This window comes from Pyxicephalus adspersus, chromosome 6 (assembly GCF_032062135.1).
Source record: "Pyxicephalus adspersus chromosome 6, UCB_Pads_2.0, whole genome shotgun sequence".
In the NCBI taxonomy this organism is placed as follows: Eukaryota; Metazoa; Chordata; class Amphibia; order Anura; family Pyxicephalidae; genus Pyxicephalus; species Pyxicephalus adspersus.
Genome location: NC_092863.1, coordinates 55,634,396 through 55,656,729, shown reverse-complemented (window position 1 = coordinate 55,656,729; position 22,334 = coordinate 55,634,396). Strand labels below are relative to the sequence as shown.

General features: G+C 38.1%; 1 protein-coding gene across 2 annotated transcripts in view; it reads left to right on the top strand.

The window, feature by feature from the left end:
- Positions 1–2,313: 2,313 nt before the first annotated feature.
- The window catches only part of ATP2A2 (ATPase sarcoplasmic/endoplasmic reticulum Ca2+ transporting 2), a 34,068-nt gene continuing 14,047 nt past the window's right edge, over positions 2,314–22,334 (top strand). For both annotated transcript variants that reach the window (XR_011921441.1, XM_072415888.1), the window contains exons 1-12: positions 2,314–2,877; positions 4,055–4,072; positions 4,163–4,245; positions 8,030–8,134; positions 9,968–10,106; positions 16,038–16,118; positions 16,473–16,558; positions 16,709–17,173; positions 19,635–19,723; positions 21,241–21,343; positions 21,659–21,790; positions 22,110–22,232. Coding sequence is in view for 1 of the 2 variants with exons in the window: in XM_072415888.1 (XP_072271989.1) it covers positions 2,760–2,877; positions 4,055–4,072; positions 4,163–4,245; positions 8,030–8,134; positions 9,968–10,106; positions 16,038–16,118; positions 16,473–16,558; positions 16,709–17,173; positions 19,635–19,723; positions 21,241–21,343; positions 21,659–21,790; positions 22,110–22,232 (1,542 nt within the window). In the remaining variant the exon portion in view is untranslated. The remainder of the gene's footprint in view (positions 2,878–4,054; positions 4,073–4,162; positions 4,246–8,029; positions 8,135–9,967; positions 10,107–16,037; positions 16,119–16,472; positions 16,559–16,708; positions 17,174–19,634; positions 19,724–21,240; positions 21,344–21,658; positions 21,791–22,109; positions 22,233–22,334) is intronic.

The following is a 22,334-nucleotide window of genomic DNA, read 5'->3' as shown; positions in this document are numbered from 1 at the left end:
TGTTTCCAACCATTTTACATGGGGGAACCTTTCAAATAACTTTCAGATCTTCAGGGAATCCCTTGTATAATTATTATATTCACAGCTCACAGTATATTAGCATGGTGGCCATTAGGAAGAATGATGCTTACATTGTTGGGCAGTGTGCAGAATGTCACCCCTACCAATACTCAGATAAACCATTGGTTAAATTGACCTGAGAGGCACAACTTGCCAAAGAACCCCTAGAAACCTTTGGAAGAAACCAAAGATTCCATGGAACCCTGGTTAAGAAACACTAATCTAGGCAAAGATCTAATACAACTACTATGTAATGCACAAACCTAATATAAAATTAAAAATGAAATAAAAATGAAACTTTCTTCTCCCTCCATGGGCCTGATTTATTAACGCTCTCCAAGGCTGGAGAGGATACACGTTCATCAGTGAATCTGGGTGATCCAGCAAACCCGGAATGGATCTGGTCCAGGATTCCAGGACTAGCAAATGACTGAAGAAATCCATTCCAGGTTTGCTGAATCACACAGCTTCACAAATGAAAGTGTTTCCTCTCCAGCCTTGGAGAGCTTTAATAAATTCAGGCCCCATGACTGAGCTAAATCCTTCTTCATTTGTGTCTCACATGCTTCTCTTCCCAGGTGCCCTGTGCAATCAAATCTAGAAAGCAGCAGGCGGGTCTGGGTGGATGCTGATTGACCATCTACAGGCCTGTGATCAGCAGTGACAATACAGATAACCACCTGCCTGCATCAATAGAATGTTCAGTTAAAATGTTTAACCCACCTATAATTCAAGCAGACACGAGACATAAGAGTGACAACTCTGCTCTAAATTTAGGAGCAATGCAGCATCACAGCCACATTAGTGGCCTTTGTAGGAGGACGCATACTACCCGGTATGTGTGGAACCATGAAGATTTTAAATAAAGTGGAACTAAAGTTCCTCTTTTAGGGTTGTATGATCAGATAGGTTAATATTTTAGAAAGGGACAGGCGAAGTTCCTTCTGAAGTGATGCATCTTGCCTGCCTGATTGTTCTTGGTTTCTGGCAAAAAGCCAGCATTCCCTGCTTCCCTTGTATGTGCCAGGCTGAATGAACCAGATACGGGAGTTACATTATCCCAGCATAGCAAGGTGATCTATTTGATCAAGGAATAGAAGCAAGATTGCAGCGCCCGTCACTGGGACACAAACAGGTGAGTCGGCCTGGGTTTCATTACGCTTTATTAACACTGATATCTACATAAAACCTTTTTTTTTTTAACCATTGCATACATTTGCAGGGAAGCTATAGTAGTAATTAGGATTCTCTTTTGTCCCATTTAAGAAATTCTGATGGCCTGTAGACCCAGCAGGGGTAAAAACCTCTCTTGGGCTACGTACACACCTGCAATAAGTATCATTGTAAACGAATGATTACCGACCAATCGTCCAATAATTACCAAAAAAAAGTGCACAACAACATCGATGAACGAGAAATGTCGCTGGGAACGAACGACCCTCCCGGCAGAACTGATTGAGTGGCAATCGTTCGCTATAGTGTATACAGTCATTCAGTGATCATGGATTGTTCTGCAATACACTTTCTCCGGTACACATCACTTCCTGCATCATTCAAACGATCGCATCTAGTGTGTGTACATTATTGGTGGATTATATTTGAATGATCGTATCCTTACAGCAAGTAGAGTCATTCACTATACGATCGTTCAAAATAATAATCGGTTTTCTAGCAAACATTATTGTGTGTACCTAGCCTTATGGTTTGTTCACACTTCATAGGGTGTAGCACTACGCCAGCCATGGTGTCCAACATGCAGAAACATCAGATGCTGCACGGATGGCAATGTCTTATCATTATATGCATGGCATAGTCATAACGCCTTGCTGCATGCATTATTATCAATGTCTATGGGCTGGCATTCAGCGCAATGAATGGGGTCAGCATGGCCGCCCTGTCTGTCACACTATGAACACATCCCTGGCCAGTTATTTCTGGAGACCTAATGGGGAAGCCTGTCAGGATGTGAGCCCTCAGCACACTGGTCAGGTACAAAAGTAGCATTGCCATCCTTTATATAAGAGCAGCCATGGTCAGGTGAGAGCGGCCTCTCCTCTCCACCACCATGAAGGCTCCAGCGACGCAGCGCCCAGCTCTCCTCACAGACAGTCCCCCAGGCCACGCCCCTCCACCATCAGCTGAGCGTAGGCCGAGCTCCCCCACTGGGAAATTTAGAGCTACGTCACCGTGATCCTGCTGGAGAAAAGAGGCGTGGTTTGCTGACGCGAATCCCCACCAATCAGAGTCGTCCACATGCAGCGACCGTGTCTGGGGCAGCCTCGGCATAAAATGCTATAGCGGCTGTGTCCCGCTGCCACACAAGAAGCAGAAGCTGCGCGGGAGGAGACGGCCTCGGTGCGACGGCACAAAGAAAAACCAAGGGAGGCCGCGGCCCGGAGACAACGCTTCCAAGGAGGAACACAGCGAGCAAGGGTTGTCTGTGTGACGGGAAGCGAGCGTCAGGCACATAGAGTCTGGGCAGCGTAGAACCCTCTGGAACGCCTGCCAGCTGTGTATGAATCCCGGGCAGCATCTGTAAGAGAAGCCAGAGCTTGTGCAGCCGGCGGAGGCTTGACGTATCATCCCAGAGACCGCAGTGCCCGGGGAGGGGGGTCGTATGGACAGAGTGCTGTGAGGCCCGGGCCTATTGTGTGTGTGGACTGATCGCGGACATAGGAGCGGCGGCTGCAGATCCGGCCATGGAGAACGCGCACACCAAGACGGTGGAGGAGGTGCTGGCGCATTTCAACGTGAATGAGAGCACGGGGCTGGGCCTGGAGCAGGTCAAAAAGCAGAAGGAGAGATGGGGCCCCAATGGTACGTGAGAGCCCCTTGCATCACCAGCTGTAGGCTGGCCAATCTGTACAATGGAAGTGCCGAGTGTGATGGAGCCATTGCTGCACCTACGAAGCTCATCACACACGTTACAATCACCTTCACCTATGTAGCGCCAGGGCCTGATCAGCAAGGTCCATGGACAATATACAGGATTGTAATGTGTATGGGGAGCTTCCCAGTGTACAATATGGTGGTGGGAGCATTCTTACCCTCCAGCTAGAGAGATGGATGACAGGGCAATCACCATAAAACCATTGCTGCCCAGGGGCTGTGCCATGAGCAGCTATTTTACAAAATCACACACCAGTGGTGACCATTGCATCCATCCAGGGAAGGGCTCAGGGGTTGTGTGCTGACAATGAGGGAAACATGCATCCAAGAGATAATGTTAGCACTTCCTGTAAGGGCCTGGCATCTCAATGGGAGCCTAGTATCACATTAACAGAAGATGGCTGCCTGGATGCAACCTCGTGTGTACGATCAAGTACCAGAACCGGTTTCACCACTTCCCTGACATCTGCCGACTGCTGATCTTGGCTTTAATCCTTTTGCCTTTTTTTTTTTTTTTAAACGATTGCACAACATCCTGCCTGCTCTTTATGTAGGAGGTAAATGTAGAACTGGCAGATTTTTCTGTATAAAAGCACTGGATGACAAGTTCCGTGTGCTTTTAGTTAACAGGAAAACAAAGATTTCTTTTATTAAAGTCTACAGGCTTTTTGGTCTGTTTACTGTAATGGAATAACGCATATTCAGTGTATTTTGTACATCACAAGCTTTGTAGGTGTATAGCGACCTGTATAGCGATCTCATTCATTGTTAATTCTATATGATAAATAAAATGTATTCAGTGGTCGTCTAATAACAATAATGCAGATACCAAAGTAAATGTTTACCCTTAAATCACTAGTATAAAAATAAAGTGAGCCTTGTTTGCCCTAACAACCCAGTATGATGAGATAAAATAAGTGATTCACATTGCCAGCTGAGGACATCTTGTTCTGTAAAAGAGCAGGCACGTCATGGATCACCTGGGACTTTTGCTTATTTACACAACTGATCTTTGTTTCTTGACTTTTAATGTTGATTTTTTTTCTTTTCTCTCCCCCCCCCCCCCCCCTTTCATCCTGTGTTCCTGGAACAATTTATGGCACAGAACTACCTGCAGAGGAAGGTATGCATTGCACACAGTTCAGCTAGATTGTATTTGTGTGTCTGTGTTGTACCTAAGTCATGGTGACAAGTGTTTTGTCTTTCTCCTTAGGGAAAACATTATGGGAATTGGTGATTGAACAGTTTGAAGACTTATTAGTTAGAATATTGCTACTTGCTGCCTGTATATCATTTGTAAGTATATTTAAAACTAAAAATCTGAGAATTTCATATTGTTAAGAAGTAAGTCGGTGAAATTGTTCCAGCAAATTCTAGAAATCCTATATCATTTCCCCCTGAGCATGTTAGGCACTGTTTGTTATAAAACATTATATACGTTTTGGTCAATGGCAAAATGTACTTTTCCCAACTAAATGACACTAGGCGTCAGGGAGGCTAATTTATTCACCCAATTGGCCAAGTGAATTACCTTTTGTAAGGGCTTTTTTGTTAAAATTTTTCATTTTCGCACAAATGAATTAAACAATGAACAGAGAAAGTTTTTTTTAAATTAGTGATGCAGAGAAAAGTACAACTGTTATAAGAAGTGTATATTCTATTTGGAAAAGGTCCCCAGGAGCTTTGCATATTTATGGCTCATGATGGCAAACATTATTGTGCAGTGCTTTGTAATTAAGTTTGGTCTGGCTTATACAGCACAAATCCTGTATTTGAACTATTGGCTTATATTTGGGGGGGTTGGGTTTAGCACCCAACAATTCAGAAATTATTCACTAAACATGTCTGATGTGTGCCATTAATATTTTTATTAATAAACAGGATTTATATAGCGCCAACATGTTACGCAGCGCTGTACATTAAATAGGGGTTGCAAATGACAGACGAATACAGACAGTAATACAGGAGGAGAGGACCCTGCCCCGAAGAGCTTACAATCTAGGAGGTGGGGGATATAACACACAATAGGAGGGGGATATGTAGTGTTGGGAAGTAGTGATAGTTTCAAAAGACAGAAGAAGACGGGTAGGCAAGTATGAAAAAATGGGTTTTGAGTGCTCTTTTAAATGAGCAGAAGATAGGACATGGCTATGTAAGTAAAGATTAAAAGAAATTGGCCAAACACCCTTTGCTTCAGTAAGGTACCTATGTTAATAAGAATGTCCAGCATACAGTGAGACATCCTCTAGGTATCAGTAAAGATGTTTAAGGGTTTGGGTACTGTAGGTATACAAACCAAAAAATATGACCCTAATTCTCAAAGTCAACTCAAAAAATGTTTGTGTGGAAATTTTATATGGATCCAATAATGCATTAATGAATTTAAAATAAGCAAATGATACAGGGAATGAACATGACAGGTGATTTAAATTTTTAAGTATTATTTTGTTTTGTAACTTGGCAGTAGGAGTATTCTTGCATTGCGTATATTAGTATTCATGTCCTGTATTTCATCTATGTAGGGTCCGATGTAAAATGCAAACTTCAGTTGGGTTATGTACTGGTAGTTGTCTGCAAATACCTAAACTGTTGCAATCAGTGTAGCAGAATAGTCGTGTAGTAATTCAATAGAAAAAATAGGTGTAGCTAGCATTTCCCTAAGATGGCGATGAAGTTAATGATATAATACGAGTACATAAACTACAACTACATTTCTGTGGAGGTCAAACTTCTAGGAAAAAACACTGAAATACATTCTGAAGCCTGAGCTTGACCTTCAAACAAGGTTAATAAAACATTACAAAACTTTTAAAGAATCAATTCATGATTTTATTGGGATAATTTATGAGTAGATCAATCCTAATTTTGTTCGCCCAGGATCCATGCATAACCCCCCTCCCCTCCCCCTAATACAAAGTAATACAAAGTCTAACTAGCTGTTAGCTATCAGCATCTGATACATTAAGACATTCAGACTGCTAATACTACATTCAAAGAGCCTTTGCTGCACCTTTAATTTCCCCAATTTTGTGCATGGCATCTTCCTGATTTCGATTGGCACTACATTGTAAAATGACACCACTGTTTGTTCAAAGTCAAAACTTGCTTGGGACTGTTTGGAGCTACCGGGTGCCACTCAAAAACACCAAGAGTTGTGACAGTGCTCTGCAGGTGTTTGGTGTAAAAATACTTGACCATGCTTTTTTTCACAATGTCCTTAGCCTTAGCGTTTTACCCTGCTTTTTCAGACTTCAGGTTTGCAATATTTTTATGTTTGTGTCACCATTTTTGACCACTGATTCAATCTAAAGAGTTTAGCAGTCAGCAGACTGTAAATGGCTGGATTTTTGCTTCATGATCAGATGTTTTTTGGTAAATATCAATCAAAAGTGTTCGGTGATTCACCCCATCCCCAGCCTGCAATTGGCAGATTATTATACACATGTGTGGTGTGTTTTTGAACTTTGGACCAATAAAGCGATTACCTAACATAAAATCACTAGGAAAATTTGCAATAGAGCAGCTTGTGTGTACTAGGCCTAAGTTGGACTGTCCCTGATCTGTCCGTACATTTAGCAGAGTTCTTAAACTCTGGTTCTTACAACAATGACTTGTTTATCCATGATTAAACATGCTAATTTATGTCTTGAGCATGAGTGCCCTTGGGGTTGGAGCCACAGTTTTTTGCAGGAAAGATTGGAGTGCTATTTTTTTTTCTCCCTATTCTGTGTCTGATTTGATGGATCTTCGGGTATTGAATGTGTTCGGGGGGGCATGGTCTGTAAAGAGATCAGAAGTTCTAGTGGTGTTTTTTAGTAAAGTAGCCACCTAAAGCCATTGCAGATTTTTCGCTATTAGTGTCCTGGTTGCAACTCAAAAATTTGAATTTACCCTCACCCAGTGACAATGGTGATCAGGATGATTGGCACAAATCTCCCTAATGGGGGGCACTGAAAACATTGCTTAAGACATAGGCTTAATTAATAGTAGTACTGCATGGAGGTTTATTCTAGGTGTGAATATGATGGGAGCAGGTAAGGATGAACCACAATTATGTCTAGCTTGCAAGGTATAATATTTGGCACCTTTTTATAATCCCTTGTCTCTTCCGTATGTTTTAACCATATTTTGTTCATTCTAAACTAGAGTGGTCAGAAAGCTGTACATCATATACAGAATGTGAACTGTTTGTGTGTGTATGTATGTATATATATATATATATATATATATATATATATATAATATATTTGCCAATATAAAAACCTGAGTTTTTTTTCCTGTGATGTCCCTGTCTTGTAAGACCGAAAAAACATTTGATGGTTTGATATGCCTTAGAATAAAAGGGCAATGCCTGACCCCAGGGGTAAAAGTGTTATTAGGCTGTTTTGTTTACGGAAATTGTTTTGTGTCCCTTTACTTTCTGTCAGAGACAGGAAGTGATTTATAAATCTTTTTAACTGGGCCATAGATGGCAAAATAAAACATATATATCCCAGTTGTTCAGCTGCATGTGTGCTGTAGTCAGTCCTGGGTCCTTTCTCACAGGGCAATGTCCCCGTTGCCCCTTCTATAGCATTCTAGAAATAAGTTGCATTCCGGTATTTGCTGAAATTCTTTTACTCATGAGAAATGGTAGGATGAGCAATACAATCAATTTTTTAAAATAATATTTTCTCCATTAAAATTCCACTAACTTTAAACACGATCAATTTGCTTTTTACCCAAAATGTTGAGAGAGAAATTGATTTGGTCATTTAAAGTAGTTTGTATAAAGTCTAGTAAAACAGTTTTTTGTGAAAGCATTGCGTGGTTGTTTTTTCCTTGTCCTGATTTGTGAAGATATTTGCTTTGATTGTCCTGTTGTCTCTGACAGCTCCGTTTTATATAAAACGGCGTTAATGATTTCTCCTCCTGTAAATGTTGGAACCTGCTTGTTGCAAGGTCTCATACAGAGCAAAATGGGCACTACCAGTGCCATAGGTCTCTCCTAGTTTAAACAAAGCCAACGAATTTAAAAGCCTTACAAATTGTCTGCTGCACTCTTGGCTTTTGTGTTCATATATTTCTGTCTTTGTTTCAGGTGTTGGCTTGGTTTGAGGAAGGTGAAGAAACAATCACAGCCTTTGTAGAACCTTTTGTAATTTTACTTATATTAGTAGCAAATGCCATTGTGGGTGTGTGGCAGGTAAGCAAATTTTTGTGTTATGGTATGATTTTCTATGTCTGTTCTTGCATCCTATTATAGGTATGAACATATAATTAAGTCATTTTATTCACTAGTAGACTTGACTCCTAAACATGATATCCAACTAAAAAGAGGTAGATGGTTGTCCTTTTATATCACTTCCCTTTTTTTGACAGTTTACTTTGCTACATGCTTATACATTTTACATGAATCCTTATAAGGGTAGTTCTGCTATGTTTGCACATAACCTCACCTTGGTAGAAAAAGATCTTTTAGGAGATTTATTCTCATAGCTTCCTGTTGATTTGTGAAACGGCTGTGCAAAATGTATAGCTTTACACTATGTAATGTTGGCAGGTTGATGTGATGTTCAGAAACATTGCATTTTTTAAATAAGTTTATAAACATTTTGTAGCTGTATTCGTCAGCTATTGATTGTAGTGTAGATTTCAGTATTGTACAGAGTTGCATCATTTTTTGTGTAGACAAATTAACATGTTTACACATCTAACCTTTTCTTGAAGGTTCTCATATGTGGAAGCTTATTGAATGAATTTCTTTTCCACCAAGCTTGTAAGATGGCAATTCAGATTTTACAGGCTGCATGCTTCTTCTAGGTTAGTGACTTTCCATGTAAAAACACAAGCACATGACAGCTACAGGCTTGAAGCATGCAAGATCTACAAATGAGTCGGCAATAACATCCACCATTATTCTTTCTTTAAAGCTTCACTTAAATTTCCTAAAGCTAACAGATGTGGTAAATGCAATTGCTTATCAGTTTGAGTCAGAAAGAATATTCAGTGTAGTGTTTTAATCATTGCTAGCTCCTCCTAACTGGTTTCTATTTTCCATCAAATGTAACTTCCTGTTAAAAGTATTTTGCAAGCACAAATGTTATAAAACCCTCTTATGTCTCATAAAGTTTTAATTTTTTTTCTCTTTTCTGATTCTGATAAACATATTTTATAAAGTGTTCTTTAGAGTGCTACCCCAAGTAAGGGTAAGTTCGCACATTTTGGAGTGGGTGTTAACTGAGGTACTTGCTGCCTTACCCTTATGTGTAGGGACTTCCAGGATAGGTCCAGGGGTTTGTTGAAGTGGTACTTGCACTACAGTCTCACTGCCAGTCTGAATATAGTCCTAAGGTTATCTGAAAGATTTTAGATATAAAATGTAAATATTTGTTTTAAAAAGATTGGAGATAATATACAAACTCAATTTAAAACCAAAAACATACATTCTACTCTGCATCCTGAATATGGTCTGTTTTTTAAATTTTTCCTCCAAAAACAAAAATAATCTCTGCAGGAATAGCTTGTTTTTCACAATAAAGGCAAATTCACACCTGTTTGATTTGGTGCTTTGCATTTTTGCACACTAATTAGAATGTTCATTAACATGCATTATGTTAAAGCAGCACAATTATTTTAAATCGTCTGGTTTCAGAGGAAAATGAATCCTAGTTGCTGCTAAAGTGGTACACTCCAGCCTGATACCCGGTTCCAAAACTAATCATTAAACCTATTGGTTTTCAGACATTGTAGAGGATCAGTAGTGGGAACATTGATAGGAACTGTAATGTCAGTGCCTTCTTGTGCTCTCATGAGAGAGATACTCTGTCTGCTTCCTGCAAAATGTTTTCAGTTTTTAAACAATTTTGGAGCATGTATGCAGTCTGTATGTGCAGTTAGTGTAGTATTATACACTGAATAGTATTTTTAGCCTTTGGTGATATCTATTGCCTCATCTGAAGACTTGTGTTTTAGTAAACCACCTTTTTATTTAAGTTGTAAATCATCTGCTGTTTTCATGTTAAATATTATCTTCTAGGAAAGAAATGCTGAAAATGCCATTGAAGCACTCAAGGAATATGAGCCTGAGATGGGGAAAGTGTATCGACAGGACAGGAAAAGTGTCCAGAGGATTAAAGCCCGGGATATTGTTCCTGGGGACATTGTTGAAGTTGCAGGTGAGGTTTCAATTTTGTAATCATCTTCGTGATAGACATTGCATCTAACTTGGCTTGTTAGTAAGTGCTTTTCAAGTGGTAAGCGTCATCTACAATTCGTGATTCCAATGATACAAACAGCTTTTAGTGCCTTCTGCTAGCTGAATTGTATGTCTTGTTTTATATCAATACTTTATCTTTAATGCTTAAATTTAGTACTGACTGTTGATTCAGTTCTCTGATCCTTATATATACTTTGCATTGATAAATGTATTGCTTGAAGTGGAGCATTATGCATGCTTGAAGCTTTAATATGTCTATAAATGTCAGATTGCTTTTAAGAGCAGACATCACTACGATTTATTGAATGTCTGCCATACTCATGTTAAGTTGCTGATGTATGTGGAGTGTGTTGCTAATACCTTTTATGTTTAGTATTGTATGGACTTTGCCATAGAATTTGTAGAGAGATGTCCATGTAGGGAAATAGAGCACCTCACATGGGGATGCATATCTTGAAATGGAATTCTAGGCCGTATGCCAATGACATTTGTGTGTCGAAACCCGTTAGCTTTCTGTGACAGTAGTGAAAATGACTGACTGTCATGAATCTGTTTATGATGTACACAGAAAGTGCTTTTAGTGTTCTACTAATTATTTTAAATATAGAATTCAGTTATTGTATATTCAGTTAATGAAATAAGTGGTATTATACTCTTCTTGAACGTACAGAGAGAGAAAAGATAGTAATGCAGGGTTGTTTTTTTTATTCTCTGCTATACTTAAAAGGACTATTTGATTTTAATTTAGAAATAAGCACAAGGAATTGATTTAGTTGGCTGTGTTTACATTTTTGAGGATGCAAGAGACTTTTCCATCTCTTTTTTTTTTTTTTTTTTAGTTGTACAGGTCCAGGAAATGTAAAGCTAAATTCCAGCTTTACTCTGTCTTGCCAGGATGTACAGGTTCCTATATACTGAGAACTGCTTTCTCATGATTTATTGCATGCTGAGATTTTCATACTGTGCATTAGAAGCTGCTGCAAGTCAGAGCTTGCCTCATTTCCTGATTGGAGAATAATCCATCCAACCTTTTACCCCTCCAGGCCATCTGTCTCTATTTCACGCTTTTCAGAACACATTGGTTTTCAGTTCTTTTGCTTGCATTGCTTAGAGTAGCACACAGACCTAATTGACATACCTGGATGTAAATTAAAGCTTGTAAAATGGAAATATTCTAAATACAAAAATGTTGTTAGCATGTTGATGGGGAGCGCACAGGAACCAGGGAACTCAAAATGTTGGCTTTAAGTCTCATATATAAAAAAAGGGGGAATTATTAAAGAACGGCCGGATGTCTCCCCCCCTCCCCCCCTGCTAGTGTGGCATAAAGATTTACTCACTTGGTTCCAAAGTCAAAGATAACTGAAAGACATTCTACACTTATGAAATAAAGGGAAGTCACATTTGTAAGAGTTGTCATGGGAAAAGGCTTTATTGCTAACTTGTGTTTCCATGTCAACTGTAAACTTTTGAGATCCAACTGTCACAGGGAAAAGGAAGTGATGTGAAATCGGCTAGTAATAAATATTTACAGAGTGTGAACTTTCCTACATTACCCTAAACGAAAGTAATTAAATAATTCTGCTGGGTGTTCCTTTGTGTTGAGAATGAGCTGCTTCTTTGCCACATACAGGCAGTCGATCTACATATTCTATAGTAAAGTGTTTGGGAGAAGCATTGAATTGACCTGGCTTGCAATTTTAAATTGACTTCAGGTGAACAGAAGAACCATGCTGCTTATTTTGAATTCAAAGGTGAAATGTTAACTTAATACGTATCAGGTTTTCCATTTGTCATTCATCTCACTTTACAGGCCTCAGTATGTTAATGTTCGTGATGGTACAATTAGAAAAGACTAATCAAGTATGGCTTGTTTAGAAAAGGTTGCAAGGAGAAAGCTTGTTCTTTCTTTAAAGAATATGGCAGCATGGGTTAGGCTGGAAAGTTGCATGTGAACAAACCACTAATCTTCTTCTGGAGCAACGTCCTTCGGACAGATGAGGTTGGAATGTAGGTTTCTGTCATAATGCACAGTACCACAGTTGGTGAAAACCAAGGCAACATACATTGGAGGTTGCATTTAAATAACTTCAGACCCTACTAAAGACCGGATAATTTATATATATATATATATATATATATATATATATATATATATATATTCTCCTGATATGCAAAACCGTAGCATTGTTTATCAGATTATATGATGGAAGAACAGGTTTATGTGCCAAAGCAACCTTCCTGGTTTAATATCTCTCATTTTCCAGCTGTCTTAGTCTGTTCTCACTACAAAAATCCAATGCTAGTCTTAAATCTTTTGGTACTTTTTGAACAGTCATGGTAGTCTTCCTTGTTTGGTTTTGGTCAATTTAGGGTGGGTTGGGTTTTAAATACTTGCAACCACTGTAATTCCAACATGAAACACTGCAATTTATTTATTTTTGAATATTTAACAAATTTTGGTTTTACCTTAACTTTGTTTCAGTATTTTACTGAAGTATTGTCAAATACAGCTGGAATTTGTTTTGAGGGTCTGTAATGGCAATGTCTGTGTTCTTTGTTGGTGGAAGTTTCCTTTAATGTGTGTTTACTGCAATTGAAACCATGTGCAATATCACCCCACACACATTCCTCACAATCGTCAACAATCTAAAACGTGCTTGGCAAATGGAGGCAGAATGTAAAACCGTAGAGTAAGAAATTGCTAGCTAACCGCCCAAACCCCCCCCCACAATGTTTTGTACATCACAAGTCCCCTGTCATTGGGTGATGCAGTGAATTCTGTATCCTTAACTTCTAAACAGTGGGTTGTAGTGTTAACAAAACAAATTTTTGGCATTTTGTATATTACCAGTGAATACCTTATGGTTTACCGTTAGTATCCCATTTTTCCTAAATCTTTTTAGAACCTGACATTTGTTGGCTTCCATTCATATATAGTAACTAGCATGTGAGACTGTCAGTTTTTGCTTGCATGTATCTGTTGCCATAATATGGTTAAAGTGCCGGTGGGTTCAGCAGTGAATCTTTTGGGATAGCACATTGCAATCCTTTATCACTTCTGATTACATTTTTCTGTTTTTATCCAACTTAAATGAGTTCTTGTAGGCTTTTCTGGATAATTACACAGAAAGGTGAATGCAGAAAAACATTCCCCCCCATCATATCTTTCATGAGGGTATTATGTTAGAATCCTGAGACATACATGAGTGTAGTACTAGTGAGGGGGGGAGGAGCACTTCATTTATATTAAGCCACAGTGATGTTTATGGGGTCAATTACACCCTCCACTGGTTGCTTTGGGAAGTGGTTACAAATCGTATTTGTTACATGCTTGTCAACCAACATTGTCTAGTAGGCCTATGATTAAAGATATTTATGGTCTAAAAAGATTTAAAAAAGTAGGTATTTGCATGATTGCTGTTTTTCTCCTTATTAGTAAATTGCTGTAAATACATTTTCATGGACATGTTAATATTTGTTTTCACAGTTGATACACAAGGGCCACTAGATTATGGGTGCTTGATAGGCGTTTTATCTAATCATTTACTGCAGGTGTTTAAGAATGCAAACCTCAAAACAAGCTATTACTTGTAATTGCATAAGGGTTCCCATCGGGGACAACTTATACTACAGGGATGCTGTGTGCAGAGAAGTGAGCTTTTTAAATGGGGTCATTTATCCTGTCTGTACAGTAGATTTTGGTGTGCATGTAGTTTAGTTTTGTGTGTGAATTGAATAAGGCAAATCCTAAAAGCTCTGTGGTAATTAAGTGATTGCAAACTGTATAGAAAAGCTGAGAGCTAAGTGGTGTACAGACTACCTTTCACAAGGATAAAGACCAGGTTTTTGCCGCAAATTATTTAGAGTAAATAAATATGGATGTTGTCATAATCCACTCCTATTCATTGCTAATCTTTTTAGTACAGTCCTTTACAGTACTAGAGTTTCTATACAGTGCATGTAATTCTGATTTCTACATTTCTGTCACATGTGAGGTCCTTCTGTCTCAGCAGCTGCAGGAGAAGCTAGGATGTGTTGGGTATGCCAGCACTCAATGCTGAGCTGCGCATACACAACGAGACAACTTGTTTTTTTAATGAGCCTGCTCTTTAAAATATTAGAATCTCCAGGCCTTAATGTCTTATTGTATCCTGTATTGCCACTAAGTCTTGCCAGCTACAAACTAAGAAATTTCTCTTGTCAAAACATCTGTTAGTGGTATGCATAGGTGTCCTGCTTAGACCCTGAACAGTTTTAATAAAGCATCTCCAAGTGTCCCAATGGTTTCCTTCACTTCCTTGAAACTCACATGGACACCGGTGTTGGGGTATAACCATGAAAGCTTTTCCTGAAAATGTAACTACTGGAAACTTTGATATTTTACTTTATTTTTTTTTCAACAGTGTTAGCCAGAAAAATAAGTTTAATGCAGCCTTGGTGTGTCACAATGTGCCAAGTATACACCACTTTCTTCTTCTATAACCATTTGCTGTTCATGCTGATGTCCCCTGTAAGCTATAGTTATAGTGATATTAGCAGGGAATCCCTGAGATCTGAAAGCAATGTCATGGTTCCTCCCATGCTATAATTATTGAGGGAAGCTGCTTTAGGGCTATTTTAGATTCATGGTTGCCTGCATTCCACTGCTAGCTCAACCATGCTCCCACACAACTGAGCCATCTTTTGCATGCATTTGTACACATTTGCAGTTATGGTGGATCACAGTGAGGTTCCAAGAAGCGACAAATCATGTCTGACCGTAAGGATACTTTTTCCTCCTCTGGAGAACTGCACTCAACTACAGGACATTGGTTGTCAAATGCTGCCGTTGACCTTAACATCCGCATAGTAGTTTCCGGCCCCTGGGAGAAATGTGTGTTTTGACCACATGTCAGAAATTGAGGAATTTTTAATGTTTTTTTTGCTTGTTGAACATCTATAAGAACAATAATAAAAAGTATTTGTTTGATGTGAGTGCAGACAGGGCTAATTCACACTGGCAGGGAGGTTGCGCTGTGTTTACCCACTTCCTTACATATAGCATCTCCCTGCGGCAGCCCCCATCAAAAATCATTAGGGGCTATCAAATCTGCAGACACAGGTTCTTTATGATCCAGCATTTCTGTGCAAGTCCTCCAGTGGTTGGCCAAAGCGTCCTAAAAATCAAGCAGGCAAGTGTGAACTTGCCCATTCATTTTAATGCTATTGAACACTTCAGTTATTGTCAGTAGCTGCGGATTGAAGTAAAAGTAGTAATTTAAATATGCTTGTTTACCTGCTTCTTCCTGAAGTTTGCAGTAAGCATAAAGAAAATCATTGCCTTCATTAGATTTTGGTGGTACTAAACCACTTATTGCTTCCCCTATTCATATGCAGTCTCACCCAAGGAATAGGTTCGGGGTGTGAAGAACCTTGCTGCAACCTTACCACCCATCTAAACATAGCCTTTTGAAGCCTTATGGGGATAGTTGGAAATGGCACAGACATCAGGATTTTTGATTGTCATCTGTGCCAGCACAGATGAAGTAGATGTTGCCAGTAGATGTTTTTCAGTAGAATATCAACTCTGATCCCTGTGAGGGATTGTAAATTTCGTACTTATCCCTATCTATTACCTAGTATCCATGTTAACCTGTGAAAAAACAGGTGTGCTCCAATGCTGCAGCTTTGTTTTTTTTGTAATACTTTTATGTATGTGAGTTGATTTACATTCATTCATCCAATTTATAGAACTCTACCATTTTGTATTTATGCATTTATATAGCTGACCTCTTTAGGAGCACTATGAAATATTTGAATGACTATTTTGTACTAAGATATTTTAATGCATAGGTTGTAAATTATGATACAATGAAAATATTGCTGAATACTTTTTTTTTTCTTTTAGTTGGTGACAAAGTGCCAGCAGACATAAGGCTAACTTCTATCAAGTCTACAACTTTAAGAGTAGATCAGTCAATCCTAACTGGTATGTAGAGTTTTTTTTTTTTTTTTAAATTTTAAATTGGATATGTCCCTCAGTTCTAATCACATGTAAATATTTTTTACCTTTTAAGCTGACTGCATAGTTTATCTCATGAAAGTAGTATATCCTAGAATTTTTGAAAGGGAACCTTTTAGTGCAAAATTCCTTTAGCTTTTATTTGTTCAATATCTTGATCATTAATTTAGTGATTCGGGTGTCATACATGTTATGTGTTTTGGCTAAACAAAGATTGTAACCTAAAACATAGGTATTATACTGTTTTAAAAGATGGTAGCCTTTACAAATTCTTGTTAAGCTATTAGATTTTTCACCCAAGAAAGTTTCTTTGTTTTCTAGGCGAGTCTGTGTCTGTTATCAAACACACTGACCCTGTCCCTGATCCTCGTGCTGTAAATCAAGACAAAAAGAACATGCTCTTTTCTGTAAGTACATTCAGCTGTTGTCCTTATTAGAGAAGCATGAAACTCCCAAAAGATTTCTGCTGCATTTTCCTTTCTTTTTTCTGTGAATCCTTATGTTTTAAATGTTCCCTCATTTTATTGCACCAGTTTAATTTTTTTTTTTGTCCTTAGGGTACAAATATTGCTGCTGGCAAAGCAATTGGTGTGGTTGTAGCAACAGGGGTCAACACTGAAATTGGAAAGATCAGAGATGAAATGGTAGCGACTGAACAAGAGAGGACTCCACTGCAGCAGAAATTGGATGAATTTGGGGAACAACTTTCTAAAGTTATTTCTCTCATTTGTATTGCTGTCTGGATCATCAATATTGGACACTTTAACGATCCTGTCCATGGGGGGTCTTGGATCAGAGGAGCCATCTACTACTTCAAAATTGCAGTTGCCCTTGCTGTTGCTGCTATCCCTGAGGGTTTGCCTGCAGTTATTACCACTTGTTTGGCTCTGGGTACTAGAAGAATGGCCAAGAAAAATGCTATCGTCAGAAGTTTGCCATCTGTTGAAACATTGGGTTGTACTTCCGTTATCTGTTCAGATAAGACTGGAACTCTAACCACTAACCAGATGTCTGTGTGTAGGGTAAGAACATTATATAATCTTAAAACTTAGTGTATGTGAACATGATGGTGTTTTGTTTGCACGTTTACTTGTATTCTGGCATTTAGCTAAAATGTGTTAGCAGAATTGTGAATATACCATACCATGGCATAATTTTTTCCCTGCAATGTCACCTTGAATGGTAGCTGTTTTTCTTGGATAGATTGGGGATGGGAGGGGGGGGGGGGATCCAATCTTACTGTGTCAGGCTAGCCTGTGGTGCATTGTCTTGTTAAGTGAGTCATGGATGAATGGTCAATGTTATGGTTCTATCCCTCGCAGCATTCTAAACAGATGAGGATGTGACCAAGCTTATTGTGAGACGCATACAAATTAACATTTTTATTTATTTATTTTTTTTTTTTTTTTTTTGCTTGGAGGGACCCTGGCAGCATTGTTCCTTTTAAAATATTGGATTTAGTTTTTGCTTGAATGCAGGAGTGTGCTTTTATACTACAGCACAGGATTCTGATCATAAACAAGAAATCCTTTAAACTTGTAGGTTACATAATCACATTTTATTTGCTATTCAAACATTGAGCAACTGATATTTGGTTTTGTTTGGCCTAATCCGTAGTAAGCAAAAAGGTTACTTTCTTTCAAGAGTGACTGCTGATCAGTATTCAGGAAGAGACCAGTTGCAGTGTCGTTTTATAACTGCTGTAGTCAGACTAAGGGTTGTTCTGTTCCCCATTTCCGAAGAATGAAGCCAAGAGACCTTGGCAATAAAGTATTAATCCTGTCAGGCTTAATCTGTCTCTCCTGCTGTTAAAGGGATAGGCAGCATCCTTTGGTAAAGAAAGCTAAATTAAAGCTTTTGAAGAATTAGGTTTTTGATCATTGTGTTAGTGCTAGTAGTCGCATGGTAGTATAAGTGGAAATTTATGTCTTGTAGACCCTATATGCAGTTACTTTTGTTAGATTTATCAAAGAACATAGGAGCATCATTTAACAGTTCTTAAAGATATATAGTTATGTCCTGTATAAAAACACCTGTCTAATGCCAGCAACAGTTTAACATGAGACTTAACCTTGACCTGAAACTAGTCTTTGACCTGGTTAGATTTTAATGAGTAGCAGAATTATGTAAAAGGCATGGCAGGAAAACGAATGGCAAGAGAGTAGTTTTGCATCAACTTTCAGCTTGTGTTCCATGAAACACAGTAGTTAGGGGGTTCTTGAGCAGTGTCACCATTTCCCATAAGTAATCATTGTTGCCAGTGCTCTCCCTCCTGTGGTTCCCTGGGACCTAAAAGCAATTTCAAATGTTCCTTGTGTTTAAAGCGGTTGAGAAAGGCTGCTGTATATATGTGTTCATCAAAATGTGGAGCTTACGCTTTCCTGCCAACAACCTAAATAAGAGGAAGTGTTTGTTTAAAGTTTCTCTGTGCCAAAATCTAATAGTTTTTTTTTCTACTGCACAGACACTTTCAAGCTATTGCATTGTGTCTTAATTACAAACCTTCAGTATTTATATACAAAACCTATGCCTGGTCCTTTAAACTGTCCCTTAAAAGTTCTGCCTTGCCAAACTTATGATACAATTTTTTTAGTGTCTGAAAATTGTGAACCTGAGGGGAAGGATTACAGATTCTTTTTTTTGCTGACAAATGGGTTGTCCTGGGACAGGAAGTGAGGGAAAGAAAATTCCCAAACTGCAACAGACAGATGTAAGAAAGTTTTTAAGAAGCAGAATGCTTGTACCTGTCAGCTTTTTATGGTCTATATTCCTGTTGCAGATTCTCCTTCAGTGTCTGTCTGGTTAAAAAAAAAAAAAATTGTCCTCGGAACAGTAAGAGGAAAAATATGCTATTAAAAATATTAAGTTTTCTGTACAGCTGGACAGGTGACATGCTTCCGTCCTGTTTAAGGTTCTTCTGTCACTTCTCCACCTAAAAAGAACTACTCTACCCCTCTAAGTGCAGTGACCTTTTAGAATAGGGCTTCATAAAAAAAATGGCTGTGTAATGCATGTGCAGGAATAATAGGACCGTGAGGAGGTGCTTTCTGGAGCAAAACAATGCAGCTCCAGGCAGGGCCACACTTAAGATTGCTGGAACAAATACTAAGGTAAGTATTTCTCCGGGTGTGTTGCACTCAAGAGTGGGGGATTGCAATCACTTAGTAGCAACAGATCAACCTTTTGACAAATCTCTGTTACAGATTAGTTGAACACCATATACCTTCACTGGGCCATGTCATCTTGTGAGCGTGTAACCTAGATCATTTTACCTGTTGCTGCATCTTCTGTTGTTGAAGCAATTGTATTGGGATCAATTGTTGCTAAATGTGTAAACTGTAAAAGACCTAGTAGATTCTTTTGGCACTCATCTCAAATTTTATGTAAAAGGTGTTCATCTAAATAATCCTATTGTATGGGAGGTTAGTTGGGAAGTAATTTTTTTCTTATCCTACTGATAACTTTGTTTTTATCTTTCTACAGATGTTTGTTGTTGATAGAGTTGAAGGTGATAATTGCTTTCTGAACGAGTTTTCCGTAACTGGCTCTACCTATGCCCCCATGGGAGAAGTGTAAGTTCTTCAATCTTTATACTTTCTGGCTGGATAACCTGATACTTTAATATCATTCCTTGTTGTCATTTTGAGAATTTGTTTTAGAAGTTGTAAAGAAGTTACTACTTTAAAGGTACTCTCATATTGGTAATATTATTAAATATAATGAAAAAGGGTTAGGTATATGTCTGTGGCAGCTGCCAATAGTGACCTCTAGTCATCAATGGTAGATGTGTCAACTACATCAGTCCTTTCATTCTAGTGAGTTGCAAGTGTAACAATGTGTGTCAAAAACAGTGACTTGCTAACTAGAGATTCAGTTGGTGATAATTACAGACATGTCTGTTCAAATAAAGATAGCAATGGCAGCTTCCATATTTCTATCCTGATGGGTAGTTTTAATTTTCAATACTGTAAAAATGCAGTGCATGCAATTACGGATATTGTATACTTCTACATATCGCTGTGCTACTTGCTTATGTCCTTTTATCTTCACTCACTACTCTAGCTTGCCAGGAGCAGCTTTATGAGCACGGTCAAGGACTGGAGTGTAAAAAAGAACATTAATAAGTGCACCTCTTATTAAAACTCCTAATATCTAAGACCATTTTTAAGGCGCCATAGATTTAAAATAGAATTTTTGAAATAAAGTGATATAAATGCTGCAGTTTCACTAGCATTATCACTGCTCTCGTCAAGAGTCCATTCTCTTATTCATTTAGTCTTTTAAAAGATCTGCCCCCCCCCCCAGCATTGGGGTGACATCTGCACTTCTGTTTATAGCTAAATTTCACTTCAGCATTGTTGTACTGTAGGATTGAGAAGACCTTGATTTACTTTAATCTTTATTGTACTGTTGGAAAGAGAATCAAGAAAAAAACCCCAACTAAAGCTAGCCTTTTTTAAGCAGTTATAGCATCTTATAAAAACCTATATGAATAAACGCTGACAGCTATAAATGCACTTTTCTGTGTTTTGGTATGACTGTCACTTTTATTGGAAAAAAATACAAATCTAGCTGTATCGACAGGCAATTTGTTATGTGAGAACCTAAACATAAACTACTGTTAGTTTAGATGAAAGCTTTGGGCTACCAGTAGCACTTCTTTTTTTTTCTAAAGTTTCTGTTTAACCATTTCAGCAGTAATCCCGAGTGTGGCTCAAGGTAAAAAAAAAAAAACATGCTGAAAGTGGTAACCTTGAGCCACACTCAAGGTAGCTAAAAACATTTAAAAAAATGCATTACAATCCCTCTATTTGATCCTTTTTGACCTTAACAAAACTGAATATTTTACCATTCATTCCATTTTTTTATGACCCAGCAGACCCTTGAGCTTACATGGTGGTTGTAAAGGAGATTGTACACTTAGTGAAGTGGATGACCAATTAAAAGAGGGTGCTAGAGATGAACTACACATGGGCATGTTTTTTCTGTATTAAGGTGTCTAAAATGCAAACTGTCTCGGTTTTTCAACAGAAAGTAGATGTAAACAGGTTTTATCATATTTTATTATTGATTTTTTATTTTTCAATAGGCTGAAAGATGACAAACTAGTGAAATGTCACCAGTATGATGGCCTAGTAGAACTTGCCACTATCTGTGCACTTTGTAACGATTCATCCTTAGACTTCAATGAGGTTTGTATATTTTATACCTTTTAATATTTGAATTGTGTATGACTGCACATATATTATGTGATTTGTAACTTGACGGCACCGTTTCTTTGACAAATGATGCAAAAACAAAATGCTGTTTTTTTGCCATTGTTCAATGCAGCCATATTTTTTTTGTTAAAATGTCATAAACTCCTTTCCAGAGGCAATTGTTTTACATGATATCTGTGTAAGTGCCAGTTCAATTGTGTGTTTGTTTAAGATATGCCTGATATGCTGTGATTTGTACATCTCTTTTCTACATTTAACCGTGTCTGTAATGCTTTATTTTAAATTTAGGCAAAGGGAGTTTATGAAAAAGTTGGGGAAGCTACAGAGACTGCTCTTACCTGTCTGGTTGAAAAGATGAATGTATTTGACACCGATTTAAAGGGACTATCAAGAATAGAGCGTGCCAATGCTTGCAACTCGGTTAGTCTCTTGCAGTTTTCTTTGTGTTTTTCTTTGGTTATATTTGTCTATTGCTAGAAAATAATAGGTAAATTCAACTCTGAAATCCGCAGTTGTGGAAGTGCTTTTTGGGCACAATTACTCGGGTACTGCAAATCACAAAAGTTTGAGGAGCCCCTTATCTTATCCCCCTCTGACATATTTCATTTCAATCCATCTAGGTCATCCTGCTTCATCTAAAATTGAACTGTTTATTTCATAGTTATAATTTTACCAAAACCCAGCTGTTTTAAAGTCCTTATCTGATCTGCTTGTACAAAATACCTTTTTTTATTTACAGGTTATTAAACAACTAATGAAGAAGGAATTCACTCTGGAGTTCTCAAGAGATAGGAAATCTATGTCTGTTTACTGCACACCAAACAAACCAAGTCGCACAAACTTGAACAAAATGTTTGTCAAGGTAATTAATAATGTTCACATGATATGAACTGTGTTTTTCTGTAGTAAATAGTGATATTTTTAAAATTTCTTACAGTATTCATGGTTTTAAATTTTTATACGG